Below are 18,546 nucleotides of genomic sequence, written 5' to 3'. Positions count from 1 at the left end.
ACATTTAAATTTTTACATTTGCTTTTTTAAACACTCATTTATGATACTGTTCTGCAAGTAGGAGTTGATTCAAGTAAATTCATTTCTAATTGGAAGCATAATTATTGACAAAATGTTTTTAAAGTTGAAATTTATTTATTTATATTATTGCTTTATACATTGCCTGAGGTGAGAGAGTTAGCTTTTATGTCTTCTGTAAATCCTAAATATTCATCTTTAATTAAAGACCTTAAAGGGAAAAGTTTTAGGGAATGAGTATTGAAGCTATATAGAAATATTTTTGGAATCCTTGCCAGCAAATAGGTTGTTGAACGGAGAAGAATTATAGATGGTTGAGATTAAGTAAAAACATGTAGTTGACTTAAAAATAGGTTAGCAAAATAATTATGATTTGTATTTTATAAATGATAATGAAGGGTAATAAATACTAAAAATTTATCTTCCATTGTGCTAAAATGAAATCTGCTATGATTACTGTTTTATCTGCAGTGTTTTACTCTCATTGCTGCAACTCAGTATCTTAATTACCTTCTTCTGTGCATCTTTAGGTATAAGAGACAAGAAACCAGACCTCGGTACAGCATTGGATTAGAGCAGGATGAAACGTACATTCCTCCTGGAGAATCCCTGAGAGACTTAATTGAGCAGTCTCAAAGCTCAGGAAGTGGATCAGGCCTCCCTCTACTGGTATGAGAAGAACATGTCTCAAATTTAAAGGAAATGCCTTCTGAGAGGAAATGTGGATAACCACAGGGTTTCATTTTACTGAAACTGGATAGGGTAGCGGACAAAGAGGAGCTCTGGGTAGTGGATTAGACATCAGATCTCAGATGCAGGGCTTCCTGATAACATTTTGACATACTAGGGGTAAGGTGATTGTTTTTTAATGTAAATGTATGGTTAGACATTCTGATAAAGAGCAGATTAGAAAACAGTAAACGTGGGACCATCTCCCCTCTGTTTTCAGTAAGGATAGCATTACCGAACTTTGGCTTGGTGTTTGAAAGCAAAAGTATTACAATCGACTGGGATCTGAGTATTTCTACAGGGGAAGAATACTGCATTTCAGCTGGAGAGCTTATGTTTCAGGGCGAAGTCCTGGCTTTTCCATTCATGAGAGATTTAATTTTCTGATGGTCCGCACTGCCAACCTTGAAGAAAACATAGAACGCATCCAAGGCACTTGTTTTAATGAAAAAAGCATTTGGTTCCTTTATAGACCATGCAAAAAGATTGATGGGATGGAAAATAACAATTTTAATGGAACTATTTTCCTTCACAAACTCTTAAGATTGATTTTCCTCATCTTTTTCTTTTTTTAAATTTTCCTCATCTTTATTGTCTTGTTCTGACTTTGAATATCATATTTACTTGATTGTTTTGGTGACCTTTTATTTTAGTACTAAAAAATTTTTTTTTAATCTCAAGGCAAGAATTATAACTTTATTGAGATTGGAAACCTATATGTATTTAATGTATAGAAGTATGTATTTGGTGTGTGCAGCTGGAAGAGTTTGGGGATAAGTATACATCAATGAAACTATACCCCCAACTTATGCCATGAGCATATCCATAATCTGCAAGAGTTTCCTTCTGCCCTCTTTATTTTTTGTTCTTTTTTTGTTTTACATGTAAGAACACATAACGTAAGATCTACTCTTTCAATTTTAAGAATACAACACCCTGCTGTTAATTTTAGGCACTGTGCTGTGCAGCAGATCCCTAGGCCTGACCCATCTTGCATAAGTGAAACAATGTTCTCTTTGATTAATATGTCTTGGGGGGGGGTGATAGGACAGAAAATAAGTAGTGAGGTAGTCATTACGAGCCAACTGATACTACTTAGTATGTAGATTTTTTTTTTAATGTAGAAGTTTTTATTATCAAATTTTTTAAATTTAATATATAGCAGATACAATTCTCACATTTAGAAACCTGGATTGTAATTTTTTTAAAAAAGAAAAGTACAAATATGAAAATTCTTTCTAGTATGAATAAATCAGATGTTTATGCTCTCAGAACTGAAACCTGCTTGTTTGTCAGTGTTTTCCTCCTTAGATGTTACGATAAGTCTCAAACCAAAAGTACGCTTTAAATTTCTGAATATAATTTAGTAACACTTTTTATCTTTGAGATAAATTCCTAGTCTTTTAAGCGTTGCCAATTCCATTAGTATGTTCATTAAATTATAAGATATATTATCGCTAGAAAAGTAGCAAATACAAAACTGTTTGTGTTAGGAAATGCTCCATAGATTTACATAAGCAATGCTTTGTAACATCTGTAGATTAAATATAATATTTCTGTAATAAATGTGGGAAGTTTCCTCTCAAGTCTGTATTTAACTGCTAGCAGATTTGGCTCCCCTCTGCTTAGTGCTTAGTGCTTTTGATGCTTCTGTTCCCCCATTTGGAAAATGGAAATACACTGAACATTTCCTTGTATGGCATGTTTGACTCCTAAATTGTTCCTTACTTCCTTCAGACTAAGTGGCTGAATTGCATGTCAGCAACGCTTCTTGATTTTTTAGTCTTTCTTTTTAGAAGATAACATTAAAAAAAAAAAAAAAGATTTTATCTTTCCTCAAAAAGCTTTCAGTCTGATATTGGTGCTGTTAATGACTCAGTACAGATCACATAGTTCTTCAAAGTGTAAAAGCAGAAGGAAACACTGCAGCTTTACTTGATGGGAAGCCTATCTCTGCGAAGAGTGCATTCCAGTTTTCTGAACAGATCTTCTAAGAGTTCTGTGCTAGGATCCTTATATATGCTTCCCAAGTTAGGCCAGTTGTCACCAGAATTCAGCCATGTCAGTCATGGAGTTCTTCAGATATTCTGCTGTGAGTGCGGATGGGCTGCAATCATATGTGAAGGGACATTTGACCTGCAGGCCACTTCCTTGCCTATTTTCTCTCTCCTTGCTCTGCCTCTCTCTCTAAGTCTTCACAGCGCTCTTCCAGCTTAACTTTCTCTCCAAATCTAACCTCTTTTTCCTCTTTTACTCTACCTGTCCATTTTGCATTCTTGACCTTGGCAAGTAACCGTTCCACTTCATCATTTAATTTTCAACAATTTCTTGCTGTTTCCTTCTTTTCCTTTTATCTTCTGTTTCTTTACATATTGCATTTAGTGTCCCTTGGCATTCTATAGCTGAGAATTCCAGTATCTGTAATCTGATGGGGTTCAACCCCCTTGGGTTGTTTTTCTTGACTCTCATTTATGATGGCTGTTTCCTTTTGATTTAAGGAATTTATTCCGTGGGGTCTTCTTTTCCTCTCTCCCTTCCTTCCTTCCCTCCGCTTACTTCCCACCCCTCCTCTCCCCTCCTGTCCCCTCCTCTCCCTCCCCTTCCTAACCCTTTCCTCCCTGCCTTGGGGAATTTCCTATATTCCTTTGTGAGGTCAATAATTCATTAGTTTTTTATTTCTTATATTTTACCATAATCAAGTTGTGTGGTGGCAAGAGTTCCTTCAAGGTATCTAATGCATCTGGCCCCAGTGGTGGCCAATAAGATTCTCAGGAGAGGATTTGTATTTGTTTTTGCTGGGAACCATGGTGTGCTACCAACCTCTGGCAAATTTAGTGTCCCTCCGTGGTCCCAGCTTCATGCTGAAGCCCAGGTTCAGTTTCTTTACTTTTAAGGAGTTCAGGGTTTCGATCCCCGATCCCAGCGCTGGTGTTCTTCCTCTCCCAGATAGCAACCTAGCTTTTTGCGGGTTCTTACTGCATACTGTTCCCTGCTCTGACCTCTGCTCTTCCCTCCCTCCCTCTCCCCGCCCCCCATCCTCCCCTTTCTACTGGGAGATTCCCTTCATTTTGGGGGGTGTCCAACAATGCTTTACAAGTTAGTTTCATTGTATTTTATCCACAGTCAAGTGCATAGTGGATGAGTCCCTTCACAGGGTCCCACTGCAGAAGTGGAAGTGAAAAGTATTCTATTCTGCTAATGACCGTGAAACCATTCAGGGCTTTCTCCCCTGCCCCCCCCCCCGAATATTATAATAGCTAAGAGGAAATATTTAATGTGGAAGCAATAATTCAAACATTCAGAACCCACAATCAGTTTCAAATACATTTAAAAGGGGGCAACATAAATGAATAAATACAAGTAACGTGTCTATATAAAGAAAAACTACCAGCTAAATATATTTTGCGTGCAGTAATTGTGTCTTCTCTGGAGGAAAAAAAAGAAGAAGATTAAACAAATCTGTAGTGCTGTGAATACACTAACAGTGTGTTTTGGGATTTAACAGGTCCAAAGGACTATAGCTAAGCAGATTCAGATGGTGAAACAGATTGGAAAAGGTCGCTATGGGGAAGTTTGGATGGGAAAGTGGCGTGGCGAAAAGGTAGCTGTGAAAGTGTTCTTCACCACAGAGGAAGCCAGCTGGTTCCGAGAGACAGAAATATATCAGACAGTGTTGATGAGGCATGAAAACATTCTGGGTGAGTTGGTGCGGCAGTGTTCAGGGTTCCCTCGCTTTCCTCCAGTTTCTGTTCACATCTGCCCATGAACTCATCTGTCTAGACCTGTTATGAAATATATAGACGTTGGCTTCTTGGCCTGAGCCCAGGAACGTCACAAGCCTCTAATGGGAGACCTCACAGGAGGAATGACTAAGGCACTTCTGTGAATGATTCGTGGGCTGGAAATGGGCCGTGTTTTTCTTCAGGGACAGGAAATGCAAATGTAACACCAGCATTTCTTAGGGTTTCTTAGGGATTTGAAGGAGCACACAGTTAAATGTTGTGAAAAGTTCTAGAGGTTTTATCTGCAGGGTTTATATATAGCCAGAGTTTTTATATGGAGAACTGAGTTTAAAAAAAAAAAAAAAGTCTCTCAAGTTAGCAATGATGTAGCTGAATCAGTCAAGTAGAAAGCATGTGTGCCCCGACTCAAGACCCTGTTTTGTAAACAGTGTCTTATGTATAACTACGATGCCTGAGCTATTTACTGTGACCATAAAAATAACTTAAATATAAACTACCGACCAGGAAGGGATCATGTTTTCCAGTACAGACTCTTAATGCTCTCTCCCTCGACTGTTTTGATTGCCTTTAATTGGTTTTAATAATTCAATACTGTCATGGGCATAGTCGTAAAGCCGAATGAAATGCCCAACAAAGACACCTGTGATAAAGAATGACGTTTGGGGGTATGAATTATCCTTGATATTGTTCAGAACATGCTTGGGGTCAAACCTTTTTGTCTTTCTTCCTTTTAGGATTCATTGCTGCCGATATCAAAGGGACAGGGTCCTGGACCCAGTTGTACCTAATTACAGACTATCATGAAAATGGTTCCCTCTATGATTACCTGAAGTCCACCACCCTCGATACAAAATCGATGTTGAAGTTAGCCTATTCTTCCGTCAGTGGCCTATGTCACTTACACACAGAAATCTTTAGCACCCAAGGCAAACCGGCAATTGCCCACCGAGATCTGAAAAGTAAGAACATCCTGGTGAAGAAAAATGGAACTTGTTGTATAGCTGACCTGGGCCTGGCTGTTAAATTTATTAGGTTAGTACCGAAGTGAACAAATATACTTTGTGTGATTCTTTTCTATCACTTTTTACAGCTTGTGCATTCTGGAGCGGAGTGCTTCTAGGGTATTTAGTAGAGAAGGAGTTTTATTAATGATGACATTTCTTGGGAGGGAAAAAGAACGTTTATTTGAAGGAACATGTATTTGTGTCCTGTGGTGTCTGTGCTCATCAGTGACCTGGTTTCCAGAGTTTGCATTTGGTTTGCTGTTCTCTTTCAGCTCTTTAGAAAAGAGGTCTCTCGTGTCTGGGATGATTTGGTGAGGCTTCTGCTTAGCATTTGTAAGTAGGAAAAGGTTTTAGTATAGATCTACATGTGATATAGTGATAAAGGCAGTTTTTTTTTTACATGATATAATAAAAGATAACTTGCATAGTTATTCTGAGAAACTAACAAACCACACACTCAGCGTTCGGCACTGCTATACTGTGACTTACACAGCGAATATGACACCGGGACACATACAGCATCGTATGTCACAAAACAGTGATTTCAGACCCCGGGTTGCTGGGAGTGACAGCAGTAGCTTCTAGGGAATGGAGAGGGGGACTGCCCAGTTCGTTAGGCTCTCTTTTGCCTACCCTCCTTCTGATGGGAGCAGCCCATTCTATCTTGGGAGGACTTAATTAGAAGAAATTATTCCTTTGCTTTGAAAGCAAAACAAAAGAGTTTGCAAACTACTGGCATAGAGGGATCATCCTGTAACTGCCTTTTTAAAAACTGAGTCTAGGCTTAGCCTTTATTTAATTGCTGCATCCTCTTCTGGGTTTTTTTTGTTTTGTTTTGTTTTGTTTTTGTTTTTTGTTTTTTTAAATCCCAAAGAAGACTTGATAAAATATGGAGAAGAGCACAGGGGAAAAGCTGTGGAGATGATTAAACATTTGGAAAATAAAACTCATGAGGAAGGACTAATGGATTGGTATTTTTACCCAGAGGTGAAGACCAAGGTGTGATTTAATAACAGGCCCCAAATACGGGAAGGCCTTCACCATTTAAAGGATGGTAAATTAGATGTTCTCATCTTTAAAATCAAATTATCTGGATTATAGATTTCAGTTAGAAATAAGAACCTCCTGTCAATAGGATGAATAAATCCTCTCTTTCTCATGAATTCTTTTTTCTGACCTATAACCTTTTTCAAGTCTCCTCTACAAAAAAAAAAAAAAAAAATCCCATGATTCTTCTCACATAAGCAGCCTCTCTTCTGTCCTCCTATGTTAAATTTCTTGAGAGTTCCAAAGAGTAATCATCTTTCACAATCCAGTAATTCATAATATCTTGTGATTTTGTGTCTTCTGCTCCCATCTCTCCTGAGCTGCTTTTATTGAGGGATACCGTTGGTCTTTGTCACCAGGAGCCTTTCGTTTTGTCATTCCACCTTCCAAAGAGCACAAACCTTTCTTCCTGCTGTTTTCTTGATGTGCCTTTTTTCCAGGTTCACTTTCTTTCTCTGTGGGTTCTGTTCTCTGTGAACCTTTTACATATTTCCCTACTGCTAGATTTCCTGCTGGGTCTGCTTTTTCTTTCTTGCTCCCAGTTTTGGTTGATCCATTCTAAATTGTGAGGGGCCTGACATTTCCTTTGTTCCTTAAGATTTTGGTTTGCTCAGCTGAATGAATTCTGTCTCTGTGACATTCCCATTTGAACTTTTTTCAGTTTGGGTCCTTGGTCGTTTTTCTAGATTCTGAAGTAAAGCATTTTGTTGTTACCTGCTCTTTGTTTTTCCTATTTTCATTTTCCCCTCCATCATGCTGCCAGATTTATCTTCTTGAAATATAATTTTGGATGGCAAGATAATTTCATAGTTTCCTATAGCTTGGGGTTCAAGTATAGTTTATAGCCTAAACACACCTTGAAGTGTGTTTAACACACTTTTAACATTACATGAATACCTAGCATTTCTTCTTCTGTTTAGGTAAACTACTGTTTATCTTCACAGTTTCTTCCTTTGGGATATCTCCTATTGTTCCCTTCCAAGTCTGAATTTTAGTTGGCCTTCTGCCCTCCCCTGTAACCCTGTGCACACTGTCATGACCTTTCTCACTCTGTTGTCCAATAATCATTGCCTACGTCTCTGTCATTCCCAATGAAGACTAAGTTCCAGGAAGGTGGATACCATGTTTTTTTTCTCAAATTTACATCCCTAGTGCCTTTCCTTGGTGCCCATTACTTAGGCGTTGCTTCAAAATTATGTGTAATGTCAGATAAATGATTCCTCGTGAATTACAGGATGAAGAAAGAAAAAGCGTCTTTTCTTAGCTCCAGAGGTTCTATGCAGTCTGGATTAAACCTACTTTCCTAGTTTTATTATCTTGTAAACCCTCCAACTTACATGCTTTCTTTTGCAAAACTGAAGTATTTGTGTTTCTCCACATGAATTCCTTGTTTGCTACTGCCTTGCGTTTGATTGCACAGTCTATAGTTTGGAATCCCCTTGCTTCTCCTTGTACCTAATCCAGTCTCCAAGGTGCCTTTATGGCCCTTTATCCATCCCCCAGCTAGGAATAATGACATCCTCTTCTCTACTCCTGCAGTAATTTCCTGGCCCTTGTCTGCCCGATACTGTAAGTATTTAGTGCAAACCCCCTTTTGCCTACTTGTCCTTGGACATCTTGAGAGAGAGGTCCAGGCCAGATTAATTAATGTATTTCCCATTTGACATGACATAGTGAACTATCCGTAAAAGGTATTTCCACATTGTTTTGAATCGATACATCTTGGCAATATCAAAGTAAATGAGAACTTTCCTTCTCTATAGACCTTTAAACAAGCAAGGAAGCGAGTGTTATATTTCTGAAACTCAGCTCTGCTGAATGTAAGGAGAATGAACGTAATGACCTCTCAAATTTCATGCAAACCCTGATTCTAGAAAGTGGAGGGGAATTTTTAAAGGGATAATTCAGAGATATCTTTGGCATATATTGACCACTCAGCAAGAGAGCAAAGCTTGAGGATACTGTCTCGAATGCGAAACTGTGGCTGTTGGAGGCACCGACCTCATATGGCCAGAGAGTAGCTGTGGGGCCACTTACTGTTCTGGGCCTCAGTTTCCTTCTGTTAAATGGAGGTTGCCTTTGATAAGTTCAGAGGCCCTTTTCACATTTTATTTTCTGTGTTTCAAAGGAACTCTGCTCTTCTCGATGTTTGAGCCTTGCTTTTAAACCTTGCCTTTTATGTTTCTTTGGTTTTCGTTCTTTTCCTGATTTTTCTGTTTGAGGGCACTGCACACACACAGATAGTTAGAGATCTGATTACAGGTGGGGTCAGAACTAACCCAGTGTGGAGTTCTCGGACTTCATAAGTGAACTTCCTGTGAGAATTGAATCTTTACCATGGTCTCTACATGGTAAGTGTTCTCTCAGGCTTTTAAGTAATTTCTGGGAGGTTTCCAGGGAAGTTGAGAGCCACAGGGAGAGCGGACTGTACTTTAGAGATTTCCTGCTTATGTAATTTTTTAAAAATCCCGTATGCATTTTTTTCATGCACTCTCTCGAAAATGATGTAAGTGGTGATGTATTTCCTGCCCAACAGAGATTTAGTCGTGGTGATGTTGTAGCAGACATCATCCTAATCCCAGATCTCTCTAGGGAGGAGAACAGTGACCCGTGAAATCCCTTAAAGGAACTCAGAGATCTTTTTACTTTGGAGGATCAAGCAGCTCTACTGGTTCTCCACTGTCAGAATCGTATTTTCTTATGGGGAACTTAAGTCCTGGTTTAGGGCTTCTCCAACACAGATCTCACAGCTGATGATTGTCAGGTTGTCCAAAAGGTGAGGAGGTGGGGTGGCCCACCCAGCCCAGAGGGCAGAGCATTTCTCCAGCATCTTTCTCAGGCCCTGACTACTAGCCGTGCTTCCCCTTTGCGTACCTAGTGGCATTTTCAAAAAGTGACATGCCTAAAGACTCTCCAGAGGCTGAGAACTAAACAAATTAGCGGCTGGGTCAGCAGGTTCAGTCAAGATTTCTGCAGCCTCTGCACTTCCTTTTGAAGAGTCTTTAGTTCTAGAGTTCTGTTTTTCAGAAATCACTGAAGCATTGAGTCCTTTCGAAAGTGCAGCAGAAAACTCTGCTCACTGGTTAGCATCTGACTGGGCAGAGTGGAAGGCAGCCAATCAGCCGCTTAGCAGATGCTCCAAGAAACACCAGGGGGTGCGCACAGCCCCTTCTTCTGGAGGCTTACAACAGTCTCTCATGGTTGCTCAGGCTGTAGTCTGAGGTTCTGTAGTCTCTGGTGTATTTCACAGGGAGTTAATTTCAGAGCTCAGTTTCAAGCCTGGAACCAACTAGTGGTGCCCTCACCTGTCTTCTGTCCCCTGCCCTTCTTCCCTTGTTCTTTAAAGCTCAGTTCTTTTTTTATTTTATTTTATTTTATTTTATTTTATTTTATTTTATTTATTTATTTGACAGAGAGAGACCACAAGTAGGCAGAGAGCCAGGTAGAGAGAGAGAGGAGGAAGCAGGCTCTCTGCTGGGCAGAAAGCCTGATGTGAGGCTCGGTCCCAGGACCAAGAACCATGACCTGAGCCGAAGGCAGAGGCTTTAACCCACTTAGCCACCCAGGCGCCCCTCAGTTCTTATTTTTTAAAAAGCTTTGTAGCTTATTGAAGGTGTACGATGTTTGCTTCTCTTCTTCCTCTATTACCTTTTTACCTCCCTTCTCCCTCTCTCCCCCTTTTTATCTCTCCCTTTTAGACAACCAGCAACACCCAGCAGGAGACCACCCATATGTGTGCCAAGGCTCAACGAGGTAGAGCTGCCTCGTTTGGAGCTAACACCTCGATTCCCCTGCTGGTCACTCATGACCATGGTGGGCTCTGCGTGTGACTTTCATGCAACTCTCCCCGCAGCTGATGGTCCAGTGGGAAAGTGCGCTGTGCTGAACCAGTGGCTTTCTCCTTTACATAATCCTTCTTGCAAGAATTCCTGCTATGCATTTATACTTAGGAGGTTTAACTGACATGAAAAATTTAACTCAAAACAAAGTTAAGACAAAAACTCTATTTTTAAAAAATCTATTTTATTTTTATTTTTAAAAATCTATTTTTAAAAGTCCCCTTTATTATATTCTACCACCAAAATAAAGAACTTTTGCATGCCTTTCCTCTGGTGCATCATGGTTGAGAGCATGAGGCACACCTTGTTCCCCAGTCTCGTGCTTTTTGCCCGTGTTCTTTCTCCAGGCCTCACAGGCTCCTGGCTGGAAGCTCTACTTTCAGCCTTTCTGGATTCATAGGAGCTCTGCGGTTCCCTCTGTTGGTTACTTTAACACCTGCGAGGCACATGTGCCACTCTGGGCACCAGGGCCAGACCCAGGCAGACACTGCTGGAAGCCCACCCGAGTGTACGCGGTAGTCAGGGAGTTGCACTGTCTATAGACAATAAAACCAATTAAAATGATAACTGTGTGCCCAAGTTCTAAACCATGTCAGTGACAACATCAGTCTCCCAGCAGGTCCCATCGCTTCCACTGTCCCCTACTTTTTAAGCCTTCCTTGTCACCTTCAGAGGAGGAAATCTAGTTTTGTATCATTTAATTTCCTTCTCTTCTTCTCTTTTCTGGCTGTCACTGTCTCACGCTGTCTTCCTTGCTGCCCTCCCCCTGCCTAGAGCACTTGCCTTGAGAACTCTCACTCACTTTGTGTCCCCGCGGGAGGAGAAGAGCCACTCACGTGTATGGTGCATGTACACTTGAAGACCCTTTGTTCATGCTGTTGACTTCCCACGTCACCATGCTGGCATTTTCTTCATCATCCGGGGGACTTGGGTCAGAAATACAAAGTTTGTTTCCATACCTCCTTATGAAATTCTAGCTGAGGGCATCCTGCATTTTGAGATTCATATAAAAATGCCCTTTATCACCCTAATCCTACCTACTCCAGTAGGGAACTCCATGTCACTCACGGCATCTGGGGATTCTAAGGAGCCGTATTCCTTTCGTCCTGCCCCCTTCGGTCTTTGTTGTGCCTTTTCCATGTGGTGTAGTTGCTGATGCTTCTCTTCCGCAAATACCATCAACACAAAGTTGAGAGTTTTACTCGGGTATGATTAGCCATAAAATTCATACTACTGGAACATTTTTCAGACTTTTGCTTTCTACAGGAGCTTAACACCTTGTCATGACCCTAAGCCAAAAGGGAGAACCTGTTTTCTCCTTAATTGATTTGCCTTATTCTCCGATTCTTCCAAATTACTGTTTTTTACTCAGAAAATTATAGGTATTTTAATTTTTTATTTAATCCTGCCCCAGCCTGTTGTCTCTAAAGTTCATAAAGAAAAACACCCACTAATATAAGATTATAATTCATTTTTTTTTTCCTGATGAGGAGTGTGCCTGACATCACTTCATTTAGTTTATTTTGTTCAGATTATGTTTTTATGTTTTTCCAGTTCTACGGAAATCTTTATTATACTGCTACTCACCTTAACAGGGACAAAAGCCATGTGGGATTTAGTGGAAGTGTTAATTATAAAAGTATATGTGGACAAAAATACCTACCCCCGTGGTACTCTAAACTCAGTTTTTCTGTCTTTAGCCCCTTGCATATTATTTCCAGCCCTTCTCCAAGGGAAAGGAGGAGAGGGATCCTGTTTCTTCCATGGTGAATGTGACATCCATGCTTTTGATGGACTATTTTCAGTTCTCCTTGGTAGAAACCCATCTTCTCTGTATTTTTCTCCACTTCCTTTAGATGTCTTTTGCTCTTCAGAGCCTTATGCCACCAACCTATCTATCCCTTAACTCTTGAAATGTACATTTTTCTTGCTCCTGATCCTGCTGAGTTCTTATTTATAATATCTTAAATGAAATCTATGTACATAAAAGTATAACAAATGGTAAGGCACTCCGATAACAATTATAATGTGGACAAAGTCAACAATTTGCCTTATTTTTATCTGGTCTTCTTTGTGTAGAAGATAGCCCTTTGCATTCTCCCTATTTTATTCCCCTTTATCAGTGCCAGAAGTAGCCATTATCCCGAGGCTGATACTCATTTTTGCTCTGTGTGATTCTATGCTTCGACCACATGGATGTGTAGCCTCCCCAGCTCCAAGGGTTATTTGTGCACTTGGAGTTCATTTCTCTGCTTCTGCCCTCCTTGTGCAATGTCCATCTTTTCTAAGGAACCTTGTTTCTCACTCCTCCGGCCCTTCCATGGACGAGAAAGCAAGGAAAAGCTGAAGGCACCCTGTCCTTTCCTGCTTTCTTCTTCCTCCTTGCTCCTTTCCTTCAGTTACTTAATACCTTCTTCTTATGTGCCCTGCACCATCAGACTCTTATAGCCTCTTTTTCTCCCTTTGTTCTTGGTGCCCCAGCATTTAATATCTCTGGCTTTTATTTCTGCTCTTGAAGATTAACAAGCTTAGTTTTTCTCTGCCCTAATTTGGGAACAGGTAAGATAATGTTACTGAGAACCTGAGAGAGAAATGCAGTTTAATTACTTTCCAGTATAGAAACACTCCTGAGAGAAGAAGGGATGGGGCTGTCTGTCTTGGAGACTCTGACCCTTCATAACATCAGATATGAATTACTTATAATTAACATGTTTATCATTTAAATGTAGAGCTGAAGGCATTTGCCATTAGGTTCATAGTAATCTTTTACAAAATTGACTTAACAAAATTCTATTTATCATTTTACCTATTGGTAACGTCTCATTTTATGGTCTACCTACAAAAGAGATTTTTAAATTTCTTTTCCAAGTATTCATAGCAAAGTTTACTGCAAACAAAACTCTTCTTTCTTTCACTGAGAATATATTATCTGCCTACTATGTGCAAGCACATAATACATGGAGATGGATTGAGATGATACCTTTTAGGGCTGTAACAGATGATTCTACCAGATATTCAGGCTTCAAGGAGTTTACACTTTTAGGTGGGAAGACGGATATTTATTCACATACTAATAAGGCAACACCAAGGGTGAGGAGAAGAAGGTAGAGGAGAGATAGTAATGCCAAGCTTCATGACATGTATAGGAAACTGTTTTTTGGGAATCTGACGGACCAGCAAAATCCTTGATTGTGTATTTGTTCAGTGTTTGAAGGAATGAGAGTTTAGGGATGAACTCTGTCTAGTCTGGCCATCACAGATCTTATTCTATCATAGATAACAATTACCGTTCTGTTTCCAATAGGTGTTTCCATGTCACACATTCTATTCGCCCTTCCTGACCTTCCAAATCCAAATAAAGCCCAAAGGATCTAAGAGTAAGAATGGGAAGGAATCACCTAAAATCTTTATCAGCTGTGGTCAGAGTGTATCTTTGGCCTAAATATACTCTTATAGGGCACATTCTAAGACTATTCATGGTTTCCTTTCCCAGTCTATGTCTATTATGAATATAATTTAGGCCCTTTACCGGTTTCTTTCCATCTGCAAGACCCCATATTTGTTCCTTGGTATGGAACCCACAATTTTGTACCCATGGCACTTGTCTTCCTCTGATGATTCAGAGTTACAAATTATGACACATGAATGAAATGCCTACTATGTGTTCACAGAAGAGATGTCAGTATAATTAAAGATGGATTTTTTGTAGCATCTTTTAAATCTGATATTTTCCATTTTATCATGAAGATATTTCTTGGCTCATTTTCTTTCCTTATCATTTACTATTTAGGTACACAAATGACATTTTTCTGTCATATTGTACTGGTAAATACTAGGAATTCACATTTTTCTAGAAAATGAGCCTCATAGAGCCCAGAACATTAAGACCTACATTTATAGATTAAGGCTTATTTATTTATTTTCCTTTTAAAAAAATGTACACTTTAAGTTTTATTTAAAAAACAAAACAACCAACCAACCAAACAAAAAAGGCTTCTTCAGAGTAGTTGCTCCTAGAAGATCTCGAGGAGCCTAATAAGAATACAGAGGGGCTGTCTGCTGTAATGACTTTAGATTGAAGATTTTAGCTGGAAATGAATTTAAAATTGTTCTAAGAATGAAGCTTTCTACATTTTAGTTAATGTTAACAGTTTGGAGATCTGCAGAGAGACATCTGCCATCCTTTAAATTTTCCAAAAGTGACATATGTATTTTATGCTTCAGAAACTAGAAATCGAGGCAATAAGATCAAACCCAGAGATTCTTTCCAAAAGCCACTAGTGTTTAGGAAAGTTTGGTATCGCCTGTGGCACAGCCTGAGAACTGTGGTATTTGCTATATGTAATTTCCTCATTGAGGAAAAACAAACAAACAAACAAAAACCATGTAAATGCATGAGAGACAGTGGAGTGTGATGAAAAGAAAAAAAAATTCTCAAGAATCAGGAGATAACAAGGTTTATCCACAATTTCCCACAAACTTTGGTTGATAATGACTTTTTAGTCCCTTTTGTTTTTCTTTCTTTCTTTCTTTTTTCTTTTTCTTTCTTTCCTGTTTTTTTTTTTTTTTTTTTTGAAGATTTTTATTTATTTATTTGACAGAGAGAGAGAGAGATCACAGAGGGAGAGGGAGAAGCCTCCACACCAAGCAGGGAGCCTGATGCGGAGCTCCATCCCAGGACCCTAAGATCATGACCTGAGCCAAAGGCAGACGCTTAACCAACAGAGCCACCCTGGCGTCCCAACTTTTTGTCCCTTTTCTGTCTGATAGCTTCTACCTCAAAACTGGGGTTTATTGCTCTTCTTTGTTCCACAGATTTCTACTGATGTAGTGTCAGTGACGCCTCTGATATGGGCTTCACATTGTCCTGGCTGCGAGATTACACATCCTGTCTTGTTTAATCATCAGCTGATGATTAAACTAGGGAGAGACCCTAGTTCCCTGCTTGAGTCGTCTCCTGCAGAGCTCTAGCTCCTGCTCCACTGGGATGAGTTGGTGGTTCCCAGGGTCATCCTGCAAATCAGGGTCCACTCATCCCCAGGGATGGGGGAAATGATAAGAAGTGGGTCGCGTTCTGAAACTTTGATGGAACTGCTGGTTTTATATTCAGTTATTCCTTTCTTCCTTTTATTAAAAAATACATGTTATCTGATTGATGAAATAATGGTGACCATAGAAAGCTTTGTCATGGGTCCTGCTTATCAGAGTAAAACAGTTTCAGGTCTTTGTTGGTTCTCTTCCCCCTTTAGGTATTTGTACCTCTAAAAACCTTGCAACATGTGGTTTAAAAAATACTGTCTCAAACAAACCACCTTGGCATGTACTTTTGCCACTTTGAAGAGCCATGCTATGAAAATAGGAAGGGGGAGATGATACTTTGTAGACATTTACTAGATACTTAGCAATTATTTCAAGTTTATACTTGATGCCAATGCAAACTTGTATGTTGCAGCTTCCCTTTGATTGCCCTCTTCACTGGGTTTTTACCTGTGAATATCTAATATAATTCTCAGCAAGAAATATTTTTCAGGGGAACGTTATTCCCCGAAAAGATATCCCTTCACCTTTGCCTGAAAGCCTGGTTCAGGAATCACTTTGATTTGTCATGTGTTGGTCCTTTTCAGTACTGATAGTGCTTTGCTTTACTTTTTCTTCAGTGATACGAATGAAGTTGACATTCCACCCAACACCCGAGTTGGCACCAAACGCTACATGCCTCCCGAAGTGTTGGATGAGAGCTTAAATAGAAATCACTTTCAGTCTTACATTATGGCCGACATGTACAGTTTTGGACTCATCCTTTGGGAGGTTGCTAGGAGATGTGTATCAGGAGGTAAGTAACAGTGATGCCGTTGCACCTGCTTGAGATCCTTGCTTTCTGATCAGAAATCAGAGTTATCATATTGTCCCCAAATCTGATTTTCTTTTATTTTCCACCTTATTTCTGTCAGTGCAGTCACAATCCTCCCAGGAAATGATTTAACCTCTTAGAATTCTATTTGACCCCCTCTTTCGTGCTTCTCACCAACAAGCCAGCCTTAGAAAAAAAAAAGTTAGGATTTTAATTGCTTTCCTGTTTCTCACCAACCTGCTGGGGCCCATCTCCAGCTCCCGTGCCCCATCCCCTATGGCTTCCTCTCTGCAGATGAAGGTAGAGACAGAGAGGTGGGGTGAGATAACCCTTCTTTACCCCTCCCCCCACTTGACTTTCTATAGTTCTTCTTCATAAAGCAATTTGAAAACATCAGTTTTTATCAAAAGGAAATTAAAGCATAAGGATGTTACTACTGGTCATGATGATTATCTGCAAACAAGGATTCCCTAGTAAGATGATATCAGAAGATATTTTTAAATATTCAGAGGCATTATTATTGTTTGCTGTATTTAGTTTACTGTTGTGTCATCTGCCTTTAAATAGATTCCAACACTTTTTAGGTGAGAAGCTGAATCTTCAGCTCTTCCGTGACAAGAATCCTGTTGACGGTCATACTCATGGTGGGGCTTGGTTAGAAACCATGCTACTGCTGCTGCTGCCTCTCATGGCCAGTTTAAACTCACTTTTGTGAGACCTTGAGTTTGCCCGAGGTTCTGAAAGTCTAGTGAACACTTAACTGGTACTGGAATTCACTCTTGGACCTGCCACTGACAAGTGACTCAGCTTTATTTCCGTTCTTTCATCTTAAGAAGGAAGTGAATTAAAAAAGAATTAAAACTGCCTGGTACATAAATAGCATTCAGTAGATCTTAGCTCTTACTTAATATTTCGCTTTTGGTTGGTAGAGGCTTAACTTATATTTAGATTCATATTTAGGGCCACCTGGATGGCTCAATCAGTTAAGTGCCTGCCTTCAATTCAGGTCATGATCCCAGGGTTCTGGGATTGAGCCCCACATCAGGTTTCCTGCTCCGCAGGGAGCCTGCTTCTCCCTCTCCCATGCCCCCTGCTTGTGTTCCCTCTTTCGCTGTGTCTCTGTCAAATAAATAAATAAAATCTTAAAAAAAAAAGAGAGAGATTCAGACTTAAATAGAGAAGAGAGACGGTTAATCACCAGGAACTTATACTTTGGGAGACAGATCGTGATGCAGTGACACAATGCCTTCTAATCACTTGGGAGCTCTGAGCCTATTCTGAGCTTAATTTAAAATAGAACGCATTTCCTCTCAAGTGAGAGAACTCCAAAATGAAAATTAACATGGGAAATGTTTCCTAACCAGATAGTGAGTAAATCTCCCGTCTTCTCTGAAGAAGGAAAGAGCTAACAAAAATATAAGTTAACTAATTGTCTATGCCTTGCCTCATGTTTTATAGAGAGTAGATGAGCCTATTTTGGAATAACATACTTATACTCAGGATTGGTTTATAGAAGCTGAAGGAGTAGTAGAGTACAAGATTACTTTCTCAGTACACTTTCCTGAACATCTAAAGCAAACAGGCCCACAAGAAACCTGAATCTGGAAGCCTCTGGGTCAGAATACAGAAGAAATGATCCTTCCCTTAAAAACAAGCCAGCCTTAGAAAAAAAGTTTGGATTTTAATTGGTTTACTGGGCTTGTCTTTGCCCGGGGAGATTTGAGAGGCACTAAGGTGTTGCCTTATCTCTTTATGAGATTGGTTCGTGTTTGTCACAGCTGTTTGATTCTCAGCTCGGCACCATACCAGCTGTGTGGCCTTGGACAATTAGTAAATCCCTCAAAAGCAAGTTTTCTCATCCGGATAATACGGATAATAATGCTATCTCATAAACATGTGTCAAAGAATTTAGTAAGATAAATTATACAGCATACTTGCTGATACATGGTATAGACCATATTTGCCTGGTAGGCTCCTAACAAGCAGATTTGTCTCCTCTTTCCAGAAAGGCAAAACACAAAAAATTCTATTCTCTAACACTTTCCTTTATGAAGATGTTGAAAGTTATGGGCTTGTTTGGGTGAAGTAGATTTTGGATGTAGGTCTTCTAAACTTAGGAAGAAAAAGAGAATTCTTGAGGTTTCAGACACTCTTAAGCGGCAGCCCTTATGGAAATTTTGATAATTGCATAATAAGGAGAAAGAAGTAAGGCCTGTAGTTCAAAGACAGACTCCGATTAATTCATAAATTCATGTGGTTCGCTGTGTCTGTGGTGGTATGTACACTTACCCCACTGTGGGTATCAGTCCAGCTGG

At 39.7% G+C, this 18,546-nt stretch overlaps 1 protein-coding gene across 7 annotated transcripts in view; it reads left to right on the top strand.

The window, feature by feature from the left end:
- BMPR1B (bone morphogenetic protein receptor type 1B) overlaps positions 1 to 18,546 on the top strand; it is a 397,895-nt gene that overhangs the window by 372,115 nt on the left and 7,234 nt on the right. For all 7 annotated transcript variants that reach the window (XM_059172587.1, XM_059172579.1, XM_059172569.1 and 4 more), the window contains 4 exons: positions 549 to 687; positions 4,253 to 4,445; positions 5,225 to 5,522; positions 16,038 to 16,213. In XM_059172587.1, the coding sequence (XP_059028570.1) occupies positions 549 to 687; positions 4,253 to 4,445; positions 5,225 to 5,522; positions 16,038 to 16,213 (806 nt within the window). The remainder of the gene's footprint in view (positions 1 to 548; positions 688 to 4,252; positions 4,446 to 5,224; positions 5,523 to 16,037; positions 16,214 to 18,546) is intronic.

Source organism: Mustela lutreola, chromosome 1 (assembly GCF_030435805.1).
Source record: "Mustela lutreola isolate mMusLut2 chromosome 1, mMusLut2.pri, whole genome shotgun sequence".
Classification (NCBI taxonomy): domain Eukaryota; kingdom Metazoa; phylum Chordata; class Mammalia; order Carnivora; family Mustelidae; genus Mustela; species Mustela lutreola.
This window is presented reverse-complemented; position numbering and strand designations above follow the sequence as displayed.